At 52.8% G+C, this 25110-nt stretch overlaps 2 protein-coding genes across 10 annotated transcripts in view; one reads left to right on the plus strand and one right to left on the minus strand.

The window, feature by feature from the left end:
* The first annotated feature begins 2654 nt into the window (after positions 1-2654).
* Positions 2655-12766, plus strand: TMEM11 (transmembrane protein 11). Of its 3 annotated transcripts, none has more exons than XM_022560741.3 (2): positions 2655-2832; positions 12163-12766. In XM_022560741.3, exons 1-2 carry the CDS (start codon positions 2753-2755, stop codon positions 12677-12679), a joined length of 597 nt encoding a protein of 198 aa, XP_022416449.2. In that variant the 5' UTR covers positions 2655-2752; the 3' UTR covers positions 12680-12766. The 3 variants fall into 3 exon arrangements, with proteins under 3 accessions (XP_022416449.2, XP_022416450.1, XP_089756288.1); XM_022560742.2 differs by lacking the exon at positions 2655-2832 and adding an exon at positions 9581-9675; XM_089900162.1 differs by lacking the exon at positions 2655-2832 and adding an exon at positions 11016-11329.
* The window catches only part of DHRS7B (dehydrogenase/reductase 7B), a 40204-nt gene continuing 24097 nt past the window's right edge, over positions 9004-25110 (minus strand). The window contains exons 3-8 of one of the 7 annotated variants that reach the window (XM_089900156.1): positions 24091-24200; positions 18055-18271; positions 17572-17664; positions 14780-14924; positions 14332-14586; positions 9004-13272 (exon numbers count right to left, since the gene is read on the minus strand). In XM_089900156.1, the coding sequence (XP_089756282.1) occupies positions 13233-13272; positions 14332-14586; positions 14780-14924; positions 17572-17664; positions 18055-18271; positions 24091-24200 (860 nt within the window). In that variant the 3' untranslated portion in view covers positions 9004-13232. Of the gene's footprint in view, positions 14587-14771; positions 14925-17571; positions 17665-18054; positions 18272-23708; positions 23897-24090; positions 24201-25110 lie in introns of those variants that run through there. The other 6 variants (XM_022560737.3, XM_022560738.2, XM_089900155.1 and 3 more) reach the window with 6 other exon arrangements.

Below are 25110 nucleotides of genomic sequence, written 5' to 3' on the forward strand. Positions count from 1 at the left end.
AGGGTCCCCTCAAGGCAGCCTGGCTGGCAAGGTGGTCCTGAGAGGTTCAAAGCCTGGAGTTAAACGGCAGGACAGAGCTGCAGGCACAGCGTGCAGCCTTTGGGTAAAAGAAAGCAGGTTTTTTTTTAAATTGAGGTATAGTTGATGTACAATATTAAATAAGTTTCAGGTGTTCAAGATAGTGACTCAGCCAGCCTGCCCAACACCTCCACAAACAATGGCCTGTATTAAATCCCTTCTGTTTGAAATACCTTGGGTGGATTTCTTTTCCTAATTAGACACTGACTAATATAGATAAAACTACCCCCATTTTACAGTTGAGAAAAGTGACATTCAGAGAGAGGAAAGGACTAACCAAAAGCAAACCCAGTACCTCTCCTCTGTCCCTCTGGTCCCATTACTGGGTCACAATGCTGTCCCCAGCTCTTCCTTGCACATTCATCCAGGCCCCATGCAGATGCCACCTCTTGAAAAGACCTCTAGCCAGCTGTAATCTCCAAGTCATCCATTACATCATCCTGCTTAGTTTCTTGTTAGTATTTATCATGCACTGAAAACTCTTACTTAGTTGTTTATTCGACTGGACTGGAAACTCCATGAGGCCAGGAAGTGTCTGTCTTACTAAATGCTGTGACTCTGGTGCCTGAGAGTACCTGGTACTGACTGCACACGACAATTATTTGCTATAAGAATGAATGAACAGAGGAGTAAGGGAAGTGCCAGAGATTTCTGAGCACCAGCTAGGACCCACCTTTCCTGCTGGCTGCTTCTCTGCCAGCAATCAGGGCTCTCTGGGGGCCCACAGGAATTTCAACTCCCACCATTCAGGTTGTGCCCTCAGTGGGAGCTCAGTTACTACACGCTGAGGGAATCACCCTGCCCATGAATCTTCCAGGTGTCTGTGCACTAGTAGTGATGAACAGGTGACATTCTGGGCGTCTCCACTCAAGTCAGCAGACTGCGGCAGATGGCCTGTTAGAAGTTAAGTGCAAGAGCAGGGAGATGGGGAGATGGTCCCAGGCCCACAGTTGCTTGAGCACTTTCCTCTGTGCACTAGATCCTGGCCTGACTCTTCCTGAGAGACACCATAGCATAGCGAAATCTCGGCAACCAGACAGCTTGGGCTCAAATCCTGGCGCATGACTTTAGCGAGTCACTCGGGTAGGTCCTCCTCATTTGCAAAATGAGAATGTGGATAAAAACTATCACTTTCACAGGGCTGTTGTGAAGATTTAAGAGTTAATCACTTAAAATAATTAGAACAGGGCTTGGCCTGACTTAAACGTCAGTTGAGTGTTACCTTGTGTGGTGTTCTGCGTTCTAAGGTGTCACCTTATGTAATACTCATACTGGTCCTCTGAGGAGAGGTGCTAGTATCACACCCAGGTTACAAACTGGGAGGCTGAGAAAGAGAGGTTATAAAAGCAGCCCCCCCCACACACACACAAAAAGCAGCCCCAGGTCCAGATCCATGCTTCAAACCCAACTGTTCTAGAATCCCTAGAAACCCTCTGAATCAGCAAACTGGTCCAGAGAAAACAGACTAATCACAAGGCGAGATGGTCATCGTTCGGAGGTCTCTAAGCAGGGCCGCACACTGTTACCTGGAGGCGGGATTGCGACCCAACAGGAAGAGCAGGTACTGCTGAAGGATGGTTGGCAGGGAGAGAAAGGCATTTTAGGCACAGCATGGACCGTCTGGGGACCTCCGAATCTGCTAACCTGGCTCTGGGCAGGGAAGGGAGGCAGTTGAAGCTGGAGAGGGGAGCAACCTCCACATTACGGAGGGGCTTCTGGGTTGCGCTTAGGAGCTTGAGTTGAATCTTGTAGGTACTGAGGGCCCGTGCCAGACTATTAAGACTATTGTAGACTATGAACCGAAAGGAAATCCTGAGGAATCCTCAACGATGGGAGCCGCATCTACACCCGACAGCCCTCGGGCCCTGGTTCGCCCGGTTCGGCCAGACCCGGGGGCTGAGAGCAGGCGCCGTGCTTCTCCCGTCCCTGGACACGGCGCTGATTTCAGCATGAGAGTTGCTCAAATGCTTATGGGACCAATTAATATGTCTAGCAACGCTGTCGGTCGGAAGCAGGGGAGGGACTACAACTTCAGAGCTGCGAGGGGTCCCCCGGATCAGCCCCTGCTCGGAGGAGACAGCGGGCAGGAGTCACTGGGCTCCGTCCGCCCTCCCGACTCGGCAGGGTCCAGGCAGGGCTCCCGCCGGCGGGGTGAGGAGCCAGCACCCGCCTTCGAAGACGCCCGAGTGCGGGGCTGTGTCCTCGCCACCACGGCCGGACGAGGGTGCGACGTGCGCGGCGCCCTGTCTCTCCCAGCAGTCATCACACGTTAAACTCTCCCCTTTCTCCGCTTCCAGACACTCTCTGCCAACAGCCTGCCAGCAGGGAACCCCTGGCGGCGGGGACCGCGTCTGTCTCGCCTCCCGAGAATTTGGGGGATGAGCGAGAGTGGCCCCTCGGTGACCTCGACGGTCGAAGCTCTCGAAGCGCAGGAGGCCTAGCAGCGGCTAGTCCGGAAGTGGGCCCTCAGCTCCTCCTGTCTGGGCCCGCGTTTCCCAGGCGGCCTCGGGGTGGGCTTCCGGCGCGCAGTGTATTGTGGACCTTATAGTCCCGCGGGGCCCGATCCCCAGCCGGCGCGCCGTCCGGGGCGGCGGCCGGACTACAACTCCCTCCCGCCCGCGCGGTGTCGCGAGGCCGCCCGGCGTGAGGCGTTCGCGAGCGGGGAGTCTCCAAGATGGCCGCGTGGGGAAGGAGGCGTCTTGGCCCGGGCGGCGGCGGCGGCGGCGGCGGCGGCGGCGCCGGCGCCCGAGAGAGGTGAGGCGCGGGCTGCTCCCTGCGGGCGGCTCGGGGCTGGAAGCCGGCGGGGCTCCTCAGGCTGCAGCGCCGTCCCCGCCTCCACCCCGCGGCTCGCCCCGGTCCGCCGCCGGGCGCGCGGGGTCCCGGTCTTGGCCGACGCGGCCTCCGCGGAGGGCTCAGGAAGGGGCGATGGCGGGCTGGGCACGGCCGGGCCGCGGCGGGACCCGCCTGAATGCCGCGGACCGAGTGGCGCCGGAGACCCCGGCCGCCTGGTCGCGCGCGTGGTCCTCTCAGCCGTAGCGAGGAGTGGTTCCTGGGACGCAGGAGGCAGGGGAAGCCTTCCTATCGCGGGGCGGGCGGGGTGGTTCGCACGGTCACCGAGGGGCCTCAGCCTTCCGCGCTGTGACTCCGGGCGGGGAGCCGGCCGCTTCCCCCGGGGGTGATCCTTGGGACTTTGGAGGCGTCTCCGCCAGCGCCCCTGCCGTGGAAATCCTTTGCCGCGACCTTTCCTAACGAACGGTGCGTGAGTAGGGCAGGGAGCCGGGAGCTTGTTTCTTAACAAGGTAGATCTCGATTTGAAGGACTCATTTCTAGAAGATAAGATTGGAGTCGTCGTTTTCGTGTTTCGTGTTGAATTTACAGTTTTTGCTTTTGGAAAACAGTTTCAGCTAGTAGAAGCCACTAGAACCAGTTCAGGCCCCAGAAGTTTGGGAAAGGATGTGTATTCGTGGAGTCATCCGGTTTGCACTGTCCTGACCATTCTGTTACGAGTGGGCTGGTGCGGTAGATATAGGTCAGCAGGATCTCCGGGTTTGTTTGGGGTTTTTTGGTGAGGATTGTTGAACAGAAAAGTTCTCTTTCTTTTCTCTTCCCCCTTCCTCCCCTCCCGCCCCGCTCTCTTTTTCTCTCGACTATTCTGCGTTATTCTCTCTCTTTGATTGCATCACATACTCATTGTGGTCGCCTTCCTGTTTGGTTAGCTGTGCTGATAGACCCCTCCAGCTTGCATTTTATTCTCGAGCTCGGAGTTACCCAGCCTTGTCCCTGCCGCACTTTTTCTTGGAGAAGCAGCAGTGAATGGCCAGCAAGTATTTTTGTTTTTCCACCTCCCACGTGGTTATTTCTTAGATCAGACCATAAAAAGTTAAAGAAGAGATCTCGATGGTTTCCAGGTGGCCTTAAAAACTAGCAAACATTTTCAAGATCTTTAATGCAAACATTAATCCTTTAATAATAGGAAATAACTGGTTTAGAAGACTTAGTTGCAGAGAGAGAAGCATTCCTCCTTACTGGATACAAACAGCAGAAAGGGCCAAATGAGGACGCCCCAGACACCATACAGGGGCCGTGCCAGCAAAAGTTACAATTTTACTGATCTAAGAAATTGGATATTGGGTTTTTTTCCTCTTTGGTTTAAGACAAGTGTTAATTCGAAACTGAGTTTGCAAACCAGGATCCCAAAGGCTGAAACTAGTCCTTGACTGTGATCCTCAGTTTTTAAGAGAATTTAAGTTAGTTGCCAGTGGTTATAAATGGAAATAGTTCACATAAAACTGCTCTGGAAAAGCTGCGTGGTGGCTCTTTTTGGTCAGGGCAGGTGCTCATCATTCCTCATCTGCCAGCTTGACTCATTGCAGTTACCTGCCTGGTCTCCTTAGGTGTTCAGGTTGCACCCTTTGGCCTGAACGGCAGGCTCTGCTTGCACATGCATATGTCGTGTGTCAGCCAGGAATGGGGCGTCTGGTTTTGTGGTTTGGGGGGCACCATCTGTCATCCTTCCAGATAACCGGGAGTGGCTGGGGGTACCCCTTTGTTTGCCTCTGCCATGAGGCCCTAGCTGGGCTCTTTTGGAGGAGTGTTTGCCTGGGCTGTTTCCCTGAGATCCTCCACGCTGAGTAGGGGATGGAAACCTGGCCTGGGCACACCTCCATTCCTGCTCAGTGGGTGGGAAGACTTCCGGGTGGGGCAGGCTGGATTAATTGATAGCCCACACCATAGATTGAGGCCCAAGCATACCTAGTGGCTCCTGTGACCGAAGTAGGCTGATTATGGTGTCCTTAGATGACTTTGTTCCATGGCATGTTTGTGCTGACTCAGATTTCAGCTCCACACTGTAAGACCACTTTCCCGAGTTGCTGCACACACTTGGTTGGAATCTGCTTTATGCTGACACCCAAGGAAACGTCGTCTAATTTGGGGCATTGGCTGGAGCAGAGCAACGCTTTGGGCAGACTTTCCAGATTTCCCTGTGGCTGCAAACTCTGAAGCCTGCATTGTATCTGAAGGCCCTGCTTGGTGCCAGACCTTCCGCAGGAGTTACTGTTGTCAGCTGTGTGTTAATGATGGTCCAGTTTAGAATACATAGTGTGTGAATTCTTGCTTTACCTGGTTCTTGAGTCTAGAGCTGTGTTAATTCAGTGCCCACTAGTCACTTGCAGCAATTAAATTTAAATTAATTAAAATTAAATAAAGTGAAAAATTCAGCTCCTCAGTCACACTATTTACATTTCAAGTGCTTGGTAGCAGCACATGGCTCGTGGCTAATACATTGCACAGCGCAGATAGAGAACAGAAAGGTCAGCGCTGGTCTAGACCAAAATAGGAGAGGGGTGGAAATAGCAAAATGAGAGCTGCTTGCACGTTGAGTTTTCTCTTCAGTCCATTAGATCTAGGGAACCCACAGTGTTTGTAATGAAGAACATCAGACCCTGAGCTGTAACCTGAATTCTTGTCCAAAACTCCGCACACTGGCAGCAAGCACAGCAAACAGATTGCCACTTGTCCTGTCGGCCTCTTTGAGACAAACTTGCCCGTCTGGGAAGGCGCGGTGCAGGTATCTGTGTGTTCTGCCGCTTGGTGCCAACCTGGGCCAGCTCACAGAGTCGCCCCTCTGTCCCATGTGGGCTGCCTGTCCTCCTCCTGAAGGGCCCCCGAGTGTCCCTAGTTCTCTGTGACTGTTGAATGTGAGCGCAGCCCGTGAGGGTGCATGGGATCTGATTCTGATCATGATGCGAGGCCGCAGCACTGTTTAAAGGCCTGGAGTGTTCAGAGGGCCGGGCGTGCTGCACTGAATGCTCAGGCTTTAGGGTGAAACCACTTTTTGTGGCCTTTCCCCTCCCCGGCTTATGCGGGTGTCTGCTCCAGCATCTCTAGGCAGCCAGTTCTGTGGGGTTACTTCCACATCTTCTGTGCTACACCTTATTCCCGGGGACTGGGCCGTCCTCTTCGACAGCTTTGCTGTAATCTTTGAACTGGATGGATGTGGTTCTGGCTGGCTGGTGGAGGGTTTAGTTCCCAGAACAGGTGGACCGCAAGCCACGTGGGCAGGTGGCTAACATTCCCAGGGCAGTGTTCCCCTCATTCTGACCTGGTCATTTCCTTTAGAGCTGAGGGCCTCCAGGGGATTTGGATGTCTTCTTTCTTTTGCCTTTCTTTCCTCCTGGTCTGTAAGAGCCGTGCCAGTGCAGCATCTGCACCCGGGTGCGCGGGTGTGCAGACCTGAGGGTGTGGGTCCCGCTCAGCTGGCTGCTGCCAGAAGGTTCTGATCCTGGAAGTTGGATGTTGTGGGTTAGGGTCTGCTGGGGTTCGTCCTCTGGGGTGAATTTCCATTTTCCTTGATTCGTTCAAGCTGTCGGGGTTCCAATGGCAGTAACTCGTGCCTCTATAGTTCAGTCCTTCAGGCCTGACTTTCTGAAGGAGGGAGGGTGGTCTCGTGTCCTGAACCGGGCCTCTCTGCACTGCCTCCTGGGCAGTCTCGGCCATTCTGCTCAGGGCTGTCCACTAGGGCAGCCATTGGTCACTTGCGGCTGTCAAGCATTGGAAATGTGGCTGGTGTGTCTGAGGAACTGAATTTTTTGTTTTTTGGCTGTGTTGGGTCCTCGTTTTTGTGCGAGGACTTTCTCTAGTTGTGGCAAGCGAGGGCTACTCTTCTTCGCGGTGCGGTGCGCAGGCCTCTCACTGTCGCGGCCTCTCTCGTTGCGGAGCACAAGCCCCAGACGCGCAGGCTCAGTAGTTGTGGCTCACCAGCCTAGTTGCTCCGCGGCATGTGGGATCTTCCCGGACCAGGGCTTGAACCCGCGTCCCCTGCATTGGCAGGCAGTCTCTCAACCACTGCGCCCCCAGGGAAGCCCAGGAACTGGATTTTCAATTCCACTCCATTTTACTTAAGTTTAAACAGTGCTCGGGCCTTGCGCTGGGTGGCGCCTTGCAGCTGTCACCTTGTGTGCGTGCCCGGCCCAGCCCATCTCACCCCATCTGCACTCTGCGGGCTGGGGCCTTTGCACCGTTTGACACGTCGGAAGCTGGCTCAGAGCAGCAAGGGGGTTTGTCCTTGGACACAAAGCCAGTGAGTGACTGAGAGGAACTCTTGGTGCACCGTGGTCTTGTCCCCAAAGCAGAGCTGCCCGGTCCCTGGAGCACCACGGGGAGCCTGTTCCCTGGCACGTGGCTTCCTCTGAAACAATGAGAACGTCAGGTGCCAGTTTGGAAACATCCTCAGTATTTGGAGCTACAAGGCTGTGCCTTTCAGTCCTAACTGGCCTTTGAATCCACAGCATAGGAGTTTACTGCTTTCCTTGGCTCCCAAGGAAGTGATTTGGGGTTTGCCAAAAGTGGGTTTCCCTAGACCAGGGATGCAGGGGTGGCACCACGCGGCATGTCACAGCTGGTCACGTGACCCTGTGCTTATTGGGTGGAAAGCAACCTGATGCATGGACCTAGTTTAATTTTCAGCCACAGGTGCTCTTAATTACTGTTGTTTTTCGTCTCCTGTCAGTCCTTTCAAACGTACTTCCTAAGTCTGTTGGGAACCTGTCACATTCAGGCCCAGGGTGGGGTGGGGCGGAGCAGACTGCAATGAAAACAGTCACTGCCCTCAAGGAGCTTGGCATCACCTCCTCCTCTGAGCTGAGACTGTGAGCCCAGGGCCGCTCCAGGAAGGGGCCTTAAGGCAGGTGTTTGGGTCGGTTCTTCTGGTTCCAGCATGACCAGAAAAGGTGGTGGGTTGCAGGGCCAGTGCCCACTGGAGCAGGAGGGGGGCCCCCTCTCCTCGGCTGGGAGGGCCTGCCCTGTCTGGTCTCTTCCACCCCAAGGGATACAGAGCTATTGGACAGAATTTTTCTTTTTATGAAAAAATTTATTTTTTCTTTTTGAAAAATACAGAAAACTAAAATTTAAAAGTTACCTGTTGGGCCACCATCCAGAGAAAACCATTATTGGCTTTTTTTTATGCAGAGCATTTTTGATGCTTCCCACCAGATATTTTGTCTTGGAATTTTAAAAATTATATGTTAAATCCATCAAAAGTATGTCTTTACCATATGAAAAGTTATAAACTTGCTACCGTATGTACGACCTTGGGAACACGAGGCTAAATGAAGGAATCAGCTCCAAAGCCCACGTGCCACGTGATGCGTTCCTGCAGAACGTCCAGAAGAGGCAGATCCACAGTCAGAAAGTAGGTTGGTGATCGCCATGGACGGAGGTCAGGGGAGAATGAGGAGTGACGGGGTTACTTTTGAGGTGAGGAAGATGTTCTAAAATGCATCGTGGTGTTGGTTGCACAGCTCAGTGAAAAGTGTCGAGCCACTGACTTGTGCGGTTTAAATGGGTGAATCTGTCGCAATAAAGCTGCCATTTAGGAAGCACAAGTCAAAACCACCATGAGATGCCACCTCATGCCACTAGGATAGCTACTATGGAAAAAACAAAAGTGTTGGCCAGGATATGGAGAAAAGGGAACCCTTGTGCAGTGTTGGTGGGAATGTACATTAGTACAGCCACTGTGGGAAAGTGTGGAGGTTCCTCAAAAAATTAAAAATAGAACTACCACATGATCCAGCAATCCCACTTCTAGGTATATATCCACAATAATTAAAAGCAGGGACTAAAACAGATATTTTTACACCCGTGTTCCTAGCAGCATCGTTCACAATAGCTAGAAGGTGGAAGCAACCTATCGACGGATGGATGGATGACGAAACGTGGTCTATACACACAGGGAATGTTACTCACACAGGGAATGTTACTCAGCGTTAAAAAGGAAGGAAATTGACACTTGCTACAACGTGGATGAACCCTGAGGACGTTATGCTAAGTGAAAGAAGCCAGCCACAAAAAAAGATACTGTGTGACTCCACTTACATGAGGTCCCTCCCTGAGCAGCCAGATTCATAGAGACAGAATGTAGAAGGGTGGGGTGGGGTGGGAGTTGTGGTTTAATGGGGACAGAGTTTTAGTTTTGTAAGACAAAAAGAGATTGGTTGCCCAACAGTGTCTAAGTGTACTTAACCTTACTGAACTGGACACATAACACAAAATTTACAGATAGTAAATTTTGTGTTATGTGTATTTTACCATAATTTAGAAAAAAATTAATAAACCAAGTGCTAGCATCTCCCTGGCCCACACTTCCCTCCCGAGCGCAGGCAGCAGCCACCTTACTCCTGAATCCTCCATCGTCTCCGTGACAGCATGTGCTTGGTTCTGCAGTGTGTGTGTGTGTGTGTGTGTGTGTGTGTGTGTGAGAGAGAGAGAGATAGAGAGAGAGAGAAGAGAGAGAGAGAAAGAGGCGTTCACGGGTGTGGTGCACCCACTTCCCCCTCAGGGTCGGGAGGGACTGGGCGGCTGCCTCCACGGCTTTCCCTCCCTTGGCTGAGTCACGGTCTCTTTCTCTCTGCTCTCGAGTCTTCTGCTCTCACCTGGAGTGCTGCTTTGAACGTTCTTGTGCACCCCTGACTTTTGGAGCTGTCTCCCGACTTTGTGGGTCCCATGTCTGAGGCTCCTGTAATCCCAGGTTCCTTCAAGACTGGCTTCGAGATGGCGTGGGATCCCCTGGGCCGGATTCTGTGCTGGCAAAATGAGGTTTGTTCTGTGGGCTCTTCGTGGTGGCTGCCAGGTTCCCCAGGATTCCTTTGAGGACTATCTCCTGGGTGCTGCTGGAACTAGTTCTGACGAGGAGAGGAGGAGACTGACCCCAGCTGGAGGCAGGTTCACAAGCCCCCAGGGGGAGCCCGTGACCCTGACCCGAGGCAGCGCCTGCAGCAGCCCCTGTGGCCCGGCAGGCTGTGCTCTTCTGTGCAGGCCAGTTCCGTACTGTAAGCTCCATGGAACCTGCCAAATTCAAAGAGTTCTAAAGTCATTTGGTAAGAAGGGGCCCCTTTTCTTTCTGGAGCCCCTCCATTCCCCTCCTCAGAGACAGTCGTAACTCTTGGGTCTTTGTATATCAGCCCAGAAACATCTGTGCATCTAAAAGCAAACGTACACTTTCTCAGAAAGGCACTGAAGATCACAGGCTACAAACACTGGTCTGTACCTGACTTTTTCATTTTAAAGACCTCTTTCCATTATCGATGCGCTCTCAGTTTTTTCAACGTGAACCCTTTTTACTATGCTCTCTTGCTGGTCACTTCACACCTGCAACAAAATGCAAAAATATAGTCGCTTAGGAAGCCCAGGACTCAAAGGATCCCAATTAGCTATTAGTTGTTGGGTTTTTTCATCTGCTTTTGTGTACAGGGTTCAAGTTGGGGGTTGGCTGGTGGTGCTCTGAGATGGTTCACGGCAAACTTCTGACTGGGTTCTTTCCTTAATTGGGTTACTTTTGACCCAGAAACAAAGCAGGCCGCATGCAGTGGGCGCTGGGGTAGCCGGGCAGAGGCGGCCATGGCTCACTCTCGAGTCCTCGGCCACCTGGCTTGAGAAGCAACAGTCCCTGTCAACTGCAGGACTGAATCTGGTGGTCCAGGCAGCCTTTGAAACTACATTTGCAGGGCAGAGGGTTCCCCGGCCCCCCCAAGCAGGTGGGGCTGTGGGTGCTGACCGCAGGGTGGGTCCTCTGACAAAGGGGGCGCCTGCTGGTGGGTCTGGGTCTGTTTTGGACCTTGTGCTGCTTCCCTTCCCTGCACAGTGTGTGGAGTCCTGGAAATCTGCTGCTTTATGTGTCACGGTCCATCCTTTCCTGAGCAGGTAAAGCAGGTTTGGCCTCTAAAGCAGAACTGGTGGTGAGCCCAGGGCGGTGTGCCCGCTGGGCTGGCTGGCTCCTGAGCCTGCTGTGTTGGAAGGCGCCGGGGAGGGTTCTCCGCGCTGTGGAAGGCTGGTCACTGGTTGGCGGTGACGGACAGGAGTGGGGTGACCGGCCCACCGTAAGACTTGGGGCTCCAGGCGGCTTTGGTGGGTGAGCACGCCATCCACACACCCTCAGCTGTGCAGTCCCGACTGCCCGTGTCCACTGGTAGTTGCTCCCGTGCCATCAGGGCTGAGCCAGCAGCCTGGAGGGACTTGGGGGCACAGCCACCAACCTGTGGAGATGGGCTCGCCCAGCACGCTGTGGGAGGAACCAGGAGCCCGCCCCTGGGGTGGGCGCCAGCGCGGCGGCAGAGGCGAGGGTGGGGCAGACGGGAAAGGAAGGCCTGGGTGAGCACCAGGTGAGGGTGGGGTCTGCCCACTGACGTGTCCCCGAGATGCTGGGGCTTCAACTGGTGCTTCCTTGTTGGGCCTGTTTTGTCACTGCACTCAGGTAGGTTAGGGTTTGGACAAGAATGTTCTCTAATCCCGGCCTTGACACCCGCGCCTCGCTCTGAGCGTTCCAGAGGGACTCTGTGGCCGGAAAGCTCACCTTGGACGCTGACAGGGAGGCATCGTCCCCTGGCCTCACTCTGACGGTCAGCGGGGCGGCATAGACCCTCCATTTTCCCGTGCTTCTCTCCCTGTGCCTGTCTTGGCTGATGAACTTGAGAACACAAAGGAAATCTCTGCGCCAGAGATGCTCCTGCCGGGAGTGAGGCCCTGCCTCTTAGGTTTGCTTGTCTGCTAAGGTGCCTTGTAAGGTGCTGGATCCCACCTGGGAGCCTGTCTCCATTCTGAGTTAAAACCAAATGGGGAGGGGGACTTCCTTGGTGGTGCAGTGGCTAAGACAACATGCTTCTGATGCAGGGGGCGCGGGTTCAATCCCTGGTTGGGGAGCTAAGATCCCACATGCCATGCAGCACGGCTCCCCAAAACATCCCCCTGGGAGCACAAAAGGGCGGGCACCGGTGGCCAGCTCTCCCTCGCCTGTCTTTCCTCTCGGGAGTTTACCCAACAGTCCGGTCTCCACTGCCTTGAACGCGTAACAGCTTTCCTCTTTGAAGGAAATGCTGACCCTGGAGGTTCTGGGGTGACCTCGCTTCACAAGCTTTCCCTGGTACCTACGCGCGCGGCCCCTCGTGCAGCCGCTGACCAGGCAGCTCCGAGCCCCGCTCCCAGCGGCCGCCTGGTGTGCTCAGGGCAGGCGCCTCTCCTCTGGGGACGGCATCTCTGCAGAGCAGCAGCCTCTAACCAGCTCCTTTTTCCCCACCCCTTCCTCCTAAGGGTGAGCCTGTCGGCCACAGACTGTTACATTGTGCATGAGATCTACAACGGGGAGAACGCCCAAGACCAGTTTGAGTACGAGCTGGAGCAGGCCCTGGAAGCCCAGTACAAGTACATCGTGATCGAGCCCACACGCATCGGTGACGAGACAGCCCGCTGGATCACCGTGGGCAACTGCCTACACAAGACCACCGTGCTGGCGGGCACCGCCTGCCTCTTCACCCCGCTGGCGCTGCCCCTGGAGTACTCCCACTACATCTCCCTGCCTGCGGGCGTGCTGAGCCTGGCCTGCTGCACCCTCTACGGCATCTCCTGGCAGTTCGACCCCTGCTGCAAGTACCAGGTGGAGTACGACGCCTACAAACTGTCCCGACTGCCCCTGCACACGCTCACCTCCTCCACCCCGGTGGTGCTGGTCCGGAAGGACGACTTGCACAGAAAGAGACTGCACAACACGATAGCGCTGGCGGCGCTGGCGTACTGTGTAAGGAAGGTTTACGAGCTCTGCGCCGTATGATCGGGGCAGCGCAGGGGGAGCAGGCAGCCCGGCCCGCGAGGTGGCAGAGTGGAGCCCGGGAAGGCGTCTGGCTGCACGTTGGTTATTTTAAAGAAATAACAGATCACAAGTGTACCAGGGGTTTTTTCAGCTCATCACATTAAGATGTGGATTCCCGTAACCCGCGGGGGCCTGAGGTTGTGGAAGGCCGACCAGGCAGTAGGATGTGATGGAAGCAACGCTACTGAGGGGATGTGAACGCGCTTGGGGGGTCGTTAAGTATGTTGTTTAACTGTACCATCCAGAGCCAACCAGAAGCTATTGACCATTAAAATTATAAGAATTTCACCTCCAGGTGTCTGCTCTCTCCGTGACGGTCCTGGTGGGAGCATGCAGGTGGCAGGAGGGGCACCACCTGTAGCGCGAACAGGCGAACAGGCCTCTCGCCAGGCAGGCCCAGCCCCTCCCAGAGCAGCCTCACGCTCTGTCCGAGGCGGCGCAGCTCAGTGCCGCTCAGGGGTGTGGCAGGACAGGTAGGTGGCGAGGCCTGGCAGTCGCTGGGTCTCCATTGGGCTCACCTGGAGAGCTGGGGCCTGGGGCCTCTTGTCCAGATTCTGATTTAGGAGAACACAAACGAACATCTGTATTTTTTTTAAAGCACTGAAGCTGTCCTGATGTGTCCTGAGTTCAACCTGCTGCCCGCCTCGTGTTCCACAGAAAAGGGGGCCATGCCGGCCCGAGACTCTGCTCGGTCATCCCTAAGGGGCACTTTTCTAAGCGGCAACCAGACTGATGTTCACGTGGTTTTAAAGGATCCCTCAGGAAGATCAGACACCAGAGAGTAACAAGGGGTGCTGGGAAGGTGTCAAAAGGGTGTATGGGGGTGATGGGGCCATCTATTCACAGGAGGAGAGCCAGAGATTTTAGAAGAGTGAGAAACTTTGACTTAATTCCAAGGGGCCTGGAAATGCTGGTCCCTCAGTTGGGTGCTGGGTGGCAAACGGTCTGGAACAAGGGTAAACTGGCAGTGATCCTAAACAGACCTATCTTGACCGTGCAGTGCCCACCACCCTCCTGAGCCTGCTGGGTGGGACTGGGAGGTGTTTCTGTAATAGGCCAGATTTGGAAAGGGAGCCTGTGATCTGCCTGCAGATCAGATTCATGGGTAAGGCAGCTGGAGACGGACCAGCTGTGGCCACCTTGGGGCAGCTGAGCAGAAGCTGTCACCAGATACAAGCCAGGTGTGGATAGGCGGCTCCAGCACACGGAACGATGGGACACGTCGAGAAGCCAGCCACGCGCTGACTGTTGGCCGCGCTGAACAACATGCTGGGGGACCCCGTGAACGGCGTGAAGGCGGCAGCAGCCTTCTCCCCAAGCCCCCAGCGCTAGGTGAGTCAAATACGAGAACTGGGTCAGATGACAGGAAGTCTTCTGATCTCAAGACCCGAATTCAAAGGAGGCGTGGTTCTGCCTGCCCTCAGGGATCACAGCTCCACAGCTCAACCCTTTACTTCACGTCCTAGAGTTTAGATCCAGCTGCATTTTACCCCTCCCCCCGGAGGAAGCCTGTCCTCCTCCAGCAGGACAGGCTGGGGGTCTGCGAGAGAGGCATGACTCCCTCCCCCACCTCCCCATGAGGCAAGAATCCAGTACAGTCCACGCAAACACACCTGTCCCTGTGGAGCAGCGGTGCTGCCGCGCCACCTGCCCGGACAGGCACTAGCAATGCTTGGGTTTCTGCTCCTTCCTGGCCCGGGAGGCCATGAGGCTGAAGAAGAGCCTGGGAGCCAGAGTGCGCAGGTAAACAGCCAGGGAAGGCGCCACATCGGCCAGGACCACGTCCTTCTTTTTCTTCCCCACGGCAGCCAGCACGTCTCGGGCCACCTGCGAGGGGCTTCGGCCCTGGGCCGTGGTCTTGTCCATCACTGAAATGAAACGAGAGACTCACTGAGCTCGGGTTCATGCCGAGTGAGGTCAGTCTTCAGTATATACGACCAACACCCACACGTCAAGTGGTTTAGTTTTAAACTTATTTTCTGAAAGAAAATGAAAACGACCACAGAATCATCAGGTAGCTTTGCATAGAAGAAAAGCGACACCAGGGCCTAACCTCCGTACTTGGACCCGTCGGCCGTGACGGCGTTGAGGGAGAGGTTGGTGTGGATGTATCCGGGGCTGACGACGGTCACCTCGATGTCATGCTGCTCCACCTCGGCCCGCAGACAGTCGAAGAAGGCCTGGGTCGCGTGTTTGGAGGCCGCGTCTGCAAAGGTCAGTGGCCAGAGAGGCAGGTGAGTGAGGGGCGGGGACGCATTCGTTCCCTGAGTCAGAGGCGCCCAGCCTGGGCCCTGGACAGGCGCAGGGGTGTCAGGTCTCGTGCTCTCGTGTAGTTCAGGGAAAACACTGTACACGATACACTGACCTACAGGTACGTTCACACACAACATGACACAGCGCACATGGTCAAATGCGAACCACTGGGGATGTGTAGGAAGGGTGCATGGGTGTTCTTTGTACTGTTCCTGCAAGGTTTAAGTGTGAAATTAATCTAAATTAAAAGTTTTTTAAAAAAAAAACACTTAATGCCTACTGGGTAAAATATTCAAAACAGTTCAGGAGGAAATAAAGTAACCAAGTGAAAGTCCTCCTCGTGCCTTCCAGTACGGTTCCCCAGAGGGAGCCAGGCTGCCGGTTTCTCAGCATTCATTTCTCACATCAACCAGGTACCTACACGGGGTGCGACACAAGTCATATTTGTGCGGACATGGCCTCACGCTGTGCCTGTTTCCGTGTCATTCCTGCACGTAGCTCTCTCCAGCGGGGGACAGACGGGGCAGCTGCCATGCCCCTCGTGGTCACAGGCCACACTGCAACAGTGCGTCCAGGGAGGCTCCCTGCACGTGCAGGAGCGTGTGTACAAACCCACATCTGGCCTTCTCACGTCTTTTGCCTGACAGCTTCCACAGGATGGCCTTTCATCTGGAAGCGCTGTCCAGGCCCCCTCCGCTCCCCAGCAACAGCCTCTCTGCACAGCGTCGGGTGCTCTGAGGGGACAGAGGAACCCTACGATGGCACTCCTGGGAACCAGCATCTCCACTGACGGTTTCCAGATTTGGAGTCCACACGTTCGAGCCTGAGGAAAGGGCATCCATCAGCCACGTAACTGTAGGTCCTGTGAGCAGCCCAGCAGCGTCCAGACTCTGCAGAGCCTCTGGAGGAGTGGCCTGGCCGAACGAACGCTCTGCGGGTGGGTGGCTCGAGACACGCTCCTACCAGCCGTGATTCCAGAGGCACGGCCCAGGCCGAGGCCCTGGGGGCCTCCCTGACTCCCGGTCTCCACGGCTCTCGGGCTGTATGTAGGTCCTCGGCCAGGCTGTGCTAACCTAAACGCCGTGACTGTGGTCCCCAGGGCTCCACGTGCTCTACACACATCCTGGATCCTCCCACTCGGCCTCACAACAGCCCCGAGAGGTACACGAAGCCACCCCCACTTCACGAGTGGGGAGACTGCCGCCCGTTGAGTTGGCCGACATGCCCAGGAGGCACCGCCTCGTCCGGCCTGGTGGTTATAAAGCACCCAGAACAACCAAGTGTGACCTACGCAGTCAGAGCCAAGGGGAGGACAAAACTCAGTGGGACTAAATCCAAGTGAAGTTTGGAAATAATTCAGTACAAGAACACTTTACAAAGAACTCCTTTACCCTGTATACCCTTTTTCCTATTATTGCCTCATCTGCTCTGTCACATGTGATGCCTGCATATCTATTCCTCAGGAGGCTGTCCTGTGCCAACGAAGTGAAACAGAAAACTGGCACAGGGAAATAACCGCCCCAGAAACAAGCACGGATACGGCGTTGTCTTGAGCACGGCCGTGGAGGCTGTCTGATGACATGAGGGGGCAGTGCGGGCTCAGACGAGTCCCACGGCTGACCCAGACACAGCCAGCACCAGGAGGACAGCTGCGCTGCGTTCAGGCTGACAGGTGGTTCCCAGTCGTCCAGCTGGGTGTGCGTGGCCGTCCTTTCACGGTGTGGAGGCAGCTTCACCCCTCCCCTCCCTTCCCGTGGCTACGCCGAGCATCTGGAGAGGGGGAGACTGTTACAGCTGAGTGTTTCCTTGCAGACGGTGGAGCAAAGAATGCAGTTCCCAGGACAGTTTGTGAAATCACCTTTCAAATCTTTTAACAAAAGTAGAATCTGCTTGCTGGTGCTCGTGATGGCGCAATCTCAACATTCTGGCGTAGCCACTCACGCAGGGAGGTGAGAGTCGGGACGGAAGTCAAGCTGGCAGCGTTAATTTTTTGGTCCTATGTCCACTTTTTGGAACTAATCTTACTGAAACCCTCCCATGAGAGCCCAGAGATAAAAATGCTGAAGGATGCTGTACACAGCACATCACTGCTACTGGTCACCGACTGAAGGGACGAAAGTCCTCACGTGTCACGGAAACTACTAAGGAAATGATGCCACGTCCATTCGATTAATGACTGTACACCCACTTAAAGGGGCCAGGCACATCCATGTGTGCTAATGCAGACAGACACGGTCCAGTGGAATAAGCGGGCCACAAAACTACACATAACGCGCCCCAGCTTTGCACATCTGATCCCATGTAGAAGAATTCTGGAGGCACATGCGGTAAAGTGGCAGTGGGGCAGCACCTGTGGGCCGACGGTGGTGGCACTGAGAGGGGCCGACACTCGGGGGGCACAGCACGGGGGCCACAGGTGGCACGAGGAGCAGAGCTGGGGCTGAGCCCAGGCCTCTGCTCAGGAGCACACGCTGATGACGGCCCTGCACGTTCCGTGCTGAGTGTTTCTCTAACGTCTGAATTCTGGACGGTGAACGTGTTGTTTTCATAACAGGGAGAAAACAGTAAAGGGAACGTGGGAAGGAGAAGGAAGTACTCACACGCGGATCGGAAGGGAACGCTGATTTTGCCCTGGATACTGCTGATGGCGACAACGTGGCCCTGGCGCCTTCTGATCATAGAGGGCAGGAGCGCTGTGGGGAGAGGGGAGAGGTCACTGCAGCTCATGCTGAGAGCCTGGGGCGGGGGGACTGTTTACTGGAACTCTTAGCCCCCTGCGCCCAGGAGGGGAGGGAAGGCCTCTCCCTGGAGTGAGAACCGTGGCCGGACGTCAGAACGCCCCACTCTGTAGGTGTGCAGACACAGTGGAAAGACGTGGAGCCAATACTGTGCAGTAAGACCATAAAGCAGTGGCAGAAAATGCAAATAAAAGCCCAGAAAAGCCAACACCCAGGCTGTAAGGACACCACTGACTCCAGGGTCAAAGGGATGGGACAGGCCAGGTCTAGGAAGAAGGAACCAAGGGAAATACAAAGAATGCTGACGTACCCGTGCTCGTCTTCCTTTTCACCCAAGACCGTTACCTTTCGTCAGACCAACTGGACCAAAGTAGTTTGTCTCCATGACTCTCTTGTCCACGTCCAGGCTGGTGTCCACAATGGTGCCGCGGTAGCTGATCCCGGCGTTGTTGATGAGCACATCCACATAGCCAAAGCACTGCAGGATCTCTGCAGCGGCCCCCACTATGGCCCCAGGGTCCGTGAGGTCGAAGGTCACCGTGTAAGGCTTGTGAGTCTGCACCTGGGCAAGAACGACAGAAGCCAAACGTAGCTTCAGAGCGACGGGCGTGGGAGCCACAGGCCCTGCTTCTCAGTGCTGGGAGGGCCTGGCTGTGAAGGGACAGGTCACAACACTTCTCCTCTGAAGGATGTGACCTGGAGGAGCCTGCCACCCCTGCTCATACCTCACTTGGGCAGCCTTTCTCCTTAACTGACTGTAAGTGCCATGGGGCAGGGGTCACATATGATGGAAGCATGGCCCCCCTTGCCGCCCTGTGCCAGCCTGGCGCTGCACTGTCCTACGTCACAGATCTGCTACCCTCCTCAGGCCAAATCAGTTTCATTCTTCAGTCACAAAACATTTTTTGTTTGTTTGCGGTACACCGGCCTCTCACTGCTGCGGCCTCTTCCATTGCAGAGCATAGGCTCCAGACACGCAGGCTCAGCGGCCATGGCTCACGGGCCCAGCTGCTCCGCGGCATGTGGGATCTTCCCGGACCGGGGCACGAACCCGCGTCCCCTGCATCGGCAGGCGGACTCTCAACCACTGCGCCACCAGGGAAGCCCCACAAAACATTTTTATATGCCCCTATATGCTCAACACTGGGGACATGGCAGAAAGCAAGACAGACGTGCTTCTGTCCTCCTAAAGCACGCAGTCTTGTGGGGAAGACAGACAAATTCTGTAATTGAAGAGAATGACTAGCCAAGCAGTCTAAGTCAGGGGCTGTCGCAGAATCTAAGAAGATGAGGGAGGGGATGGAGTCAGAGGGAGCACGGAGACGGAAGTGCCTGGAGCCCTCCCTCTGCCTGGACAGCTGCACTGGCAGCAACTCTCTGGAGTGAGATGACGTCATGACTCTGAAGTCTGTTTGAACGCTTGAAGCTTCCAGGGGAGTGCTCGGCTGGCAAAGTATAGACAATTTTGGCCAATTTCAACCATTAGCTCCATGGTGGCCCCACCCTGTGGTGGGCAGCTGTGGGAAAGGCAACCCACATTTCTCTTGCAGCTTGAAGGAGCCAAGGTAGACAATAAGGACCTTGTCTTCCACATATCAGGACTGCATTCTGATGGTGGATGCTGTTCTGATCTCCGAGCTGCAGCATGGAAGCAGCCTGCACTCTTTTAACCACCACCTGCTGAAGTGGCTTCCAGTAGGTTTAATGGAGTTGCACTTGCCTTCTGGTATTCAAAAATATAGATAAATCCCCAGAAAAACATTCCTCAGGAAGCCCAGACAATGAACTGACTAAAACAACTGTCTTAAAGATGTTCAAAGTGCTAAAGGAAGATGTGGACAAAGGCAGGAAACTCATGTATAACAAAATGAGAATATCAATAGAAACAGAAATTATTTAAAAATTCTGGAGCTCAAAAGTACAATAACTGAAATGAAAAATACACTACAGGGGTCCAAAGGCAGATCTGGGCAAGGAGAAGACAGAATCCATGAATCTGAAGAGGTGACAACTGAAATTCTCAAATCCGAGAACAAGAAAAATGAAGAAAAGTGAGCAGAGCCTAAGGGATCTGTGGGACACCACCAAGTGGACTAACACACTCCTAGTAGGAATCTGAGGAGGAGGAGAGAGAGAGAAAGGGGCAGAGAAAACACTGGAAGAAATAACTGCTGAAAAAGTCCCAAATTTAATGAAGGACATAAATCTACACATCCAAGAAGTTCAACACCAAGTAGGATAAACTCAGAGACCCGCACTATGACACATCACAATCACAGCCAAGTGACAGAGAATCTGAAAACTGCAAGAGAGAAACTACTCCTCACATAAAAGAAATCCTTACTATCAGCTGATTTCTCATGAGAAGCCTTGGAGGCCTGAAGACAGTGGGTCGATATATTCAAAGTGCTGAAAGAAGAAAAATGTCAACAAAGAATTCTATATCTATGTTCTATAATGTCAAAAATGAGGGAGAAATTAAAGTTCCCATATAAATAAAAGCTGAGGGAGTTTGTTACCACTAGACATGCCCTGCAAGAAGCGCTAAATGAGGTCCTTCAGGTTTGAAATGAAAGGAAGCTATACAGTGTAACTCAAAGCCATTTGAAGAAATAAAGATCTCCAGGAAAATAAATACATGGGGAATTATAAAAGCTAGTAGTATTGTAACTTTGGATTGTAACTCTACTCTTTATTTTCTACATAATTTGACAAATGCATTTTAAAACTATTATTAATCTATGTTACTGGGCAAACTGTATAAAGATGTAATCTATGACATGAATAGCAGAAATGGGGGAGGACAGAGTGGAGTTTCTGTGTGCTATTGACATTAAGTTGGTATAAATTCTAATTAGACTGTTACAACTTCAGGATATTCAATGTAATCTCCATGATAATCACATAGAAAATAGCTATAGAATATACATGTAAGGAAATGAGAAGGGAATGAAAGCATTTCACTCCAAAAAAATCAACTAAACACAAGAGAGTAATGCAGGAAATGGACAAAAAAGCTACAAGACATATAGAAAAAAAACAGCGAAATGGCACAAGTCCCTCCTAAATAGTAATTGCTTTAAATGTAAACAGTTTAAACCCTAACTATATGCTGTCTTTTTTTTTTTTTTTTTTTTTTTTTTGCGGTACGCGGCCCTCTCACTGTTGTGGCCTCTCCCGTTGCGGAGCACAGGCTCCGGACGCGCAGGCTCAGCGGCCATGGCTCACGGGCCCAGCCGCTCCGCGGCACGTGGGATCCTCCCGGACCAGGGCATGAACCTGTGTGCCCTGCATCGGCAGGCGGACCCTCAACCACTGCGCCACCAGGGAAGCCCCCTATATGCTGTCTTTGAGAGACTAACTTTAGATCCAAAGACACATTGACAGGAAAACGATGAAAAGAGATATTCTATTTAAATAGTAACCAAATAGAGAGGTAGGGTGCCTAAACTAATATCAGACAAAAAAATACTTTAAATCAAAAAAGGTTACAAGAGACAAAGAAGGACATTATATAATAATGTTAAAAGGTACATTACAACAAGAAGGTATAACAGTTATAAACACTTATGTACCTAATAACAGACCCTCAAAATATAGGAAGCAAAAATCAACAGAATTGAAGGGAGAAATAGACAGTTCTACAATAATATTTTGATATAGCAATACCCCACTTTCAATAATGGATAGAACAACCAGACAAATCAATTAGGAAATAGATGACCTGAACAACACTATAAACAAATTGGACCTGAGAGTCATATTTAGAACACTCCACCCATCAACAGTGTAATACATACGCTTCACAAGCACACATGGAACATTCTCCAGGACAGACCACATGTTAGGTCGCAAACAAGTCTCAATAGATTTTAAAAGATAAATATCATAAAAATTATCTCCTGCAACCACAGAGTGATGAAGCTAGAAACCAGTAACACCATGCAAACTGGAAACCAGGGGACATTAAACAACCACTGACTCAAAACAGAAATCACAAGGGACATTAGAGAATACTTACAACAAAATGAAAATGGAAACATAACATACCAAAACTTACAGGATGCAGTGAAGGCTGTGCTAAGAGGGAAACTTATAACTATAAATGACTATATTTAAAAAAGAAGGGGATTTTCCTGGCAGTCCAGTGGTTAAGACTGCGCCTCCAGTGCAGGGGGTGCAGGTTCGATCCCTAGTTGGGGAGCTAAGATCCCACATGCCATGCAGCATGGCTGGGAAAAAAAAAAAAAAAGATCTCAATAACATATCTTTTTTGTTTTGTTTTGTTTTTTTTGCGGTACGTGGGCCTCTCCCGTTGCGGAGCATAGGCTCCGGACACGCAGGCTCAGCGGCCATGGCTCACGGGCCCAGCTGCTCCACGGCATGTGGGATCTTCCCGGACTGGGGCACGAACCTGGCAGGCGGACTCTCAACCACTGTGCCACCAGGGAGGCCCCTCAATAACATATCTTTAATATATCTTTGCATCTTAGGGAAACAGAGCAAACTAAACTCAAAGCTAGCAGAGGAAGGAAAGCAGATTAGAAAGAAGATAAACAAAATATAGGGGTCCAGTGCTTAAATATGGTGGTCCAGTGGTTAAGACTCCACACTCTCAATGCAGGGGGCCCGGGTTCGATCCCTGGTCAGGGAACTAGATCCCACATGCTGCAACTAAAGATTCCACACACGGCAATAAAGATCCCAAGTGCCTCAACTAAAGACTCGGCGTAGCCAAATAAATAAATAAATAAAATATTTAAAAACAAAGATATACATAGAGAGAATAGAAAACAAAGAAAATGAATGAAATCACAAGTTGGTGTTCTGAAAAGATCAACAAAATTGAGAAACCGTTAGCTAGACCAAAGAAAAAAGAAAAGGTGCAAGTAACTAAAATTAGAACTGAAAGTGGGACCTTACACAGATAAAAAAGATTATAAAAGAATACTATGGACAACTGTATGCCAACAAATTAGATAACCTCGAAGAAATGGACAAATTCCCGGAAACGCACAAATTAGATAACCTCGAAGAAATGGACAAATTCCCCAAAACGCACAAATTAGATAACCTCGAAGAAACGGACAAATTCCCCGAAACGCACAAATTAGATAACCTCGAAGAAATGGACAAATTCCCCGAAACGCACAAATTAGATAACCTCGAAGAAATGGACAAATTCCCCGACACGCACAAATTACCTAAACTGAGCCAAGAAGAAACAGAATCTCAGCAGACATGTGACAGGTAGAAACTGAATCAGTAACCTAAAACCTCCCAACAAAAAATATCCGGAACCAGATTCACTGGTGAATTTTATCAAATTTTAAAGAAGAATTAACACCAATACTTATACTCTTCCAAAAAACTGAAGAGGAGGGACTTCCCTTGTGGTCCAGTGGTTAAGAATCTGCCTTCCAGTGCAGGGGATGCGGTCTGATCCCTAGTCAGGGAGCTAAGATCCCACATGCCACGGAGCAACGAAGCCTGCGCACTCTGGAGCCCGCGCAATGCAACAACAGATCCCGCATTACACAACTAAGATCTGGCACAGCCTAATAAATAAATATTTAGAAAACAAAAAAACAACCCCGAAGAGGAGAAAACACTTACCGATGCATTCTGTGAGGCCAGCATTACTCTGATACCAAGGCCAGATAAAGACACCACGAGAAAATTACAGACCAAATTCCTTTATGAATATCGATGCTAAAATCCTCAACAGAATACTAACCAATCAAATTCAACAGCGTACTAAGAGGATTATTCATCACGAGCAGGCTAAATTTATCCTAGCAAGGCAAGGGTAGTTTACCGTGAGGAAGTCAATCAGTGTAACCCACCACATTAATAGAACGAAGGGGGAAGGACCACGTAAGCATCTCAATTGACGCAGAAAAGAGATCTGACATAATCCAACACCCTTTCATGATAAAAGCTCTCAGAAAACTAGGAACAGAGGGGAAATTCCCCCAAGGTATTTATGAAAAACTTACAACTAACATCATGCCCAGTGGTGGAAGACTGAAAGTGTTCCAGTGTGCTCCAGAACAAGACAAGGGTGTCTGCTTTCACTGCAGCTATTCAGCATAGCTTGTTGTTCTCATCGGAGCCGTTAGACAAGAAAAAGGATAAAAGGCACCTCAACTGGAAAGGAAATGTTAAATGTCATCTTAACTTAAAATGTTAAAAGTCATCGCCAGTCTCCCGGCTACCACCGCCAAGAGGTGAACAGGTATTAGCGGAGACATGGGGGAGGAAGAAAGCACTAACAGAGGGGCCTCCCTCAACTCGCGGCGCTGCGGAAGTGGTGGATTTGAGCCCAGCTGGCCGACCAGGGCTGCACCTCTTCCCCATGAAAACCACCCCTGGGCTCACCTCGGTAGCCCGGGAAGCAGCAAGTTCTCGGGTGAGCTCCTCCAGGGCCTCGGCGTTCCGGCCACAGAGCACCAGCTTGGCACCGGCAGCATGGAAAACTCTGGCACATTCTAGAGGAAGAAGAAAGCAGCATGGCAGCTGGGGAGGCCCAGGCCTTCACCATCAGCCCAGCTCCCAGCTCCCCAGCCCCAGACCATAGGGCTACTTGTTCCCCAGCCATCGGCACCGGCCCGCCGTGGAAGGCTGTGGGGCAGGGTTAGGGACCCGGCACAGGGAGCTCTGCTGTCACCACTGCAGAGCCCACGTTCGGGGCTGTGACAGACGTCCACGGGCAGGAGGAAGGCAGCAGCTGGGGGACAGACTGTTAGGTACCAGGCTCAGAACTTTCCAGCATAACCTTTAGCTCTGATCCACCCTGCGAGCAGTATCCCCACTTTCATGGCGAGGAGCTCAGTGAGGCAAGGGATGTGCCCGACGGTCAGGCAGCGCCAGCTCGGGGATGCCGTCACCTCAACGCAGCAGGCACGTACCTGCCGGGGCTGCTTCTGTGGTTCTATGGACGCACAGGGGACACAGGACTCTGGTGAGAGGGGCGGAGAGGCTCCCCCGAGGCCTGAAGCCTGCAGGCTGTTCCTCCCGAGAGTACACAGGCCCGAAGGCTCGTGGACACACGCAGCGGGGACAGGACGTGGGGAGGCTGACAGCCTTGCGAGGAGGTTAAAGAGCTGAAGTATGCCGAGCGCCCGCGCAGCAGGGCGGCATTAAGGATGGCATCAGTTTTTTTTGGCTGCGTTGGGTCTTCGTTGCTGCGCGCGGGCTTTCTGTAGTTGCGGCGAGCGGGGGCTACTCTTCATCGCGGTGCACGGGCTTCTCATGGCGGTGGCTTCTCTTGGTGCGGAGCACGGGCTCTAGTAGTTGTGGCACGCGGGCTCAGTAGTTGTGGCTCTCGGGCTTAGTTGCTCCACGGCATGTGGGATCTTCCCGGACCAGAGCCTGAATGCGTGTCCCCTGCATCGGCAG

The sequence above is a fragment of the Delphinapterus leucas genome, chromosome 19 (genome assembly GCF_059928025.1).
Source record: "Delphinapterus leucas isolate spDelLeu-1000000601 "Yukka" chromosome 19, BTC_Dleu_Yukka2, whole genome shotgun sequence".
NCBI lineage: Eukaryota > Metazoa > Chordata > Mammalia > Artiodactyla > Monodontidae > Delphinapterus > Delphinapterus leucas.

Coding starts and splice junctions, on each gene's coding strand:
- TMEM11 (XM_022560741.3), top strand. CDS start 2,753: ATGGCCGCGTGGGGAAGGAGGCGTCTTGGCCCGGGCGGCGGCGGCGGC. Junction 2,833..12,162: donor GGCGCCGGCGCCCGAGAGAG/GTGAGGCGCGGG, acceptor CTTCCTCCTAAG/GGTGAGCCTGTCGGCCACAG.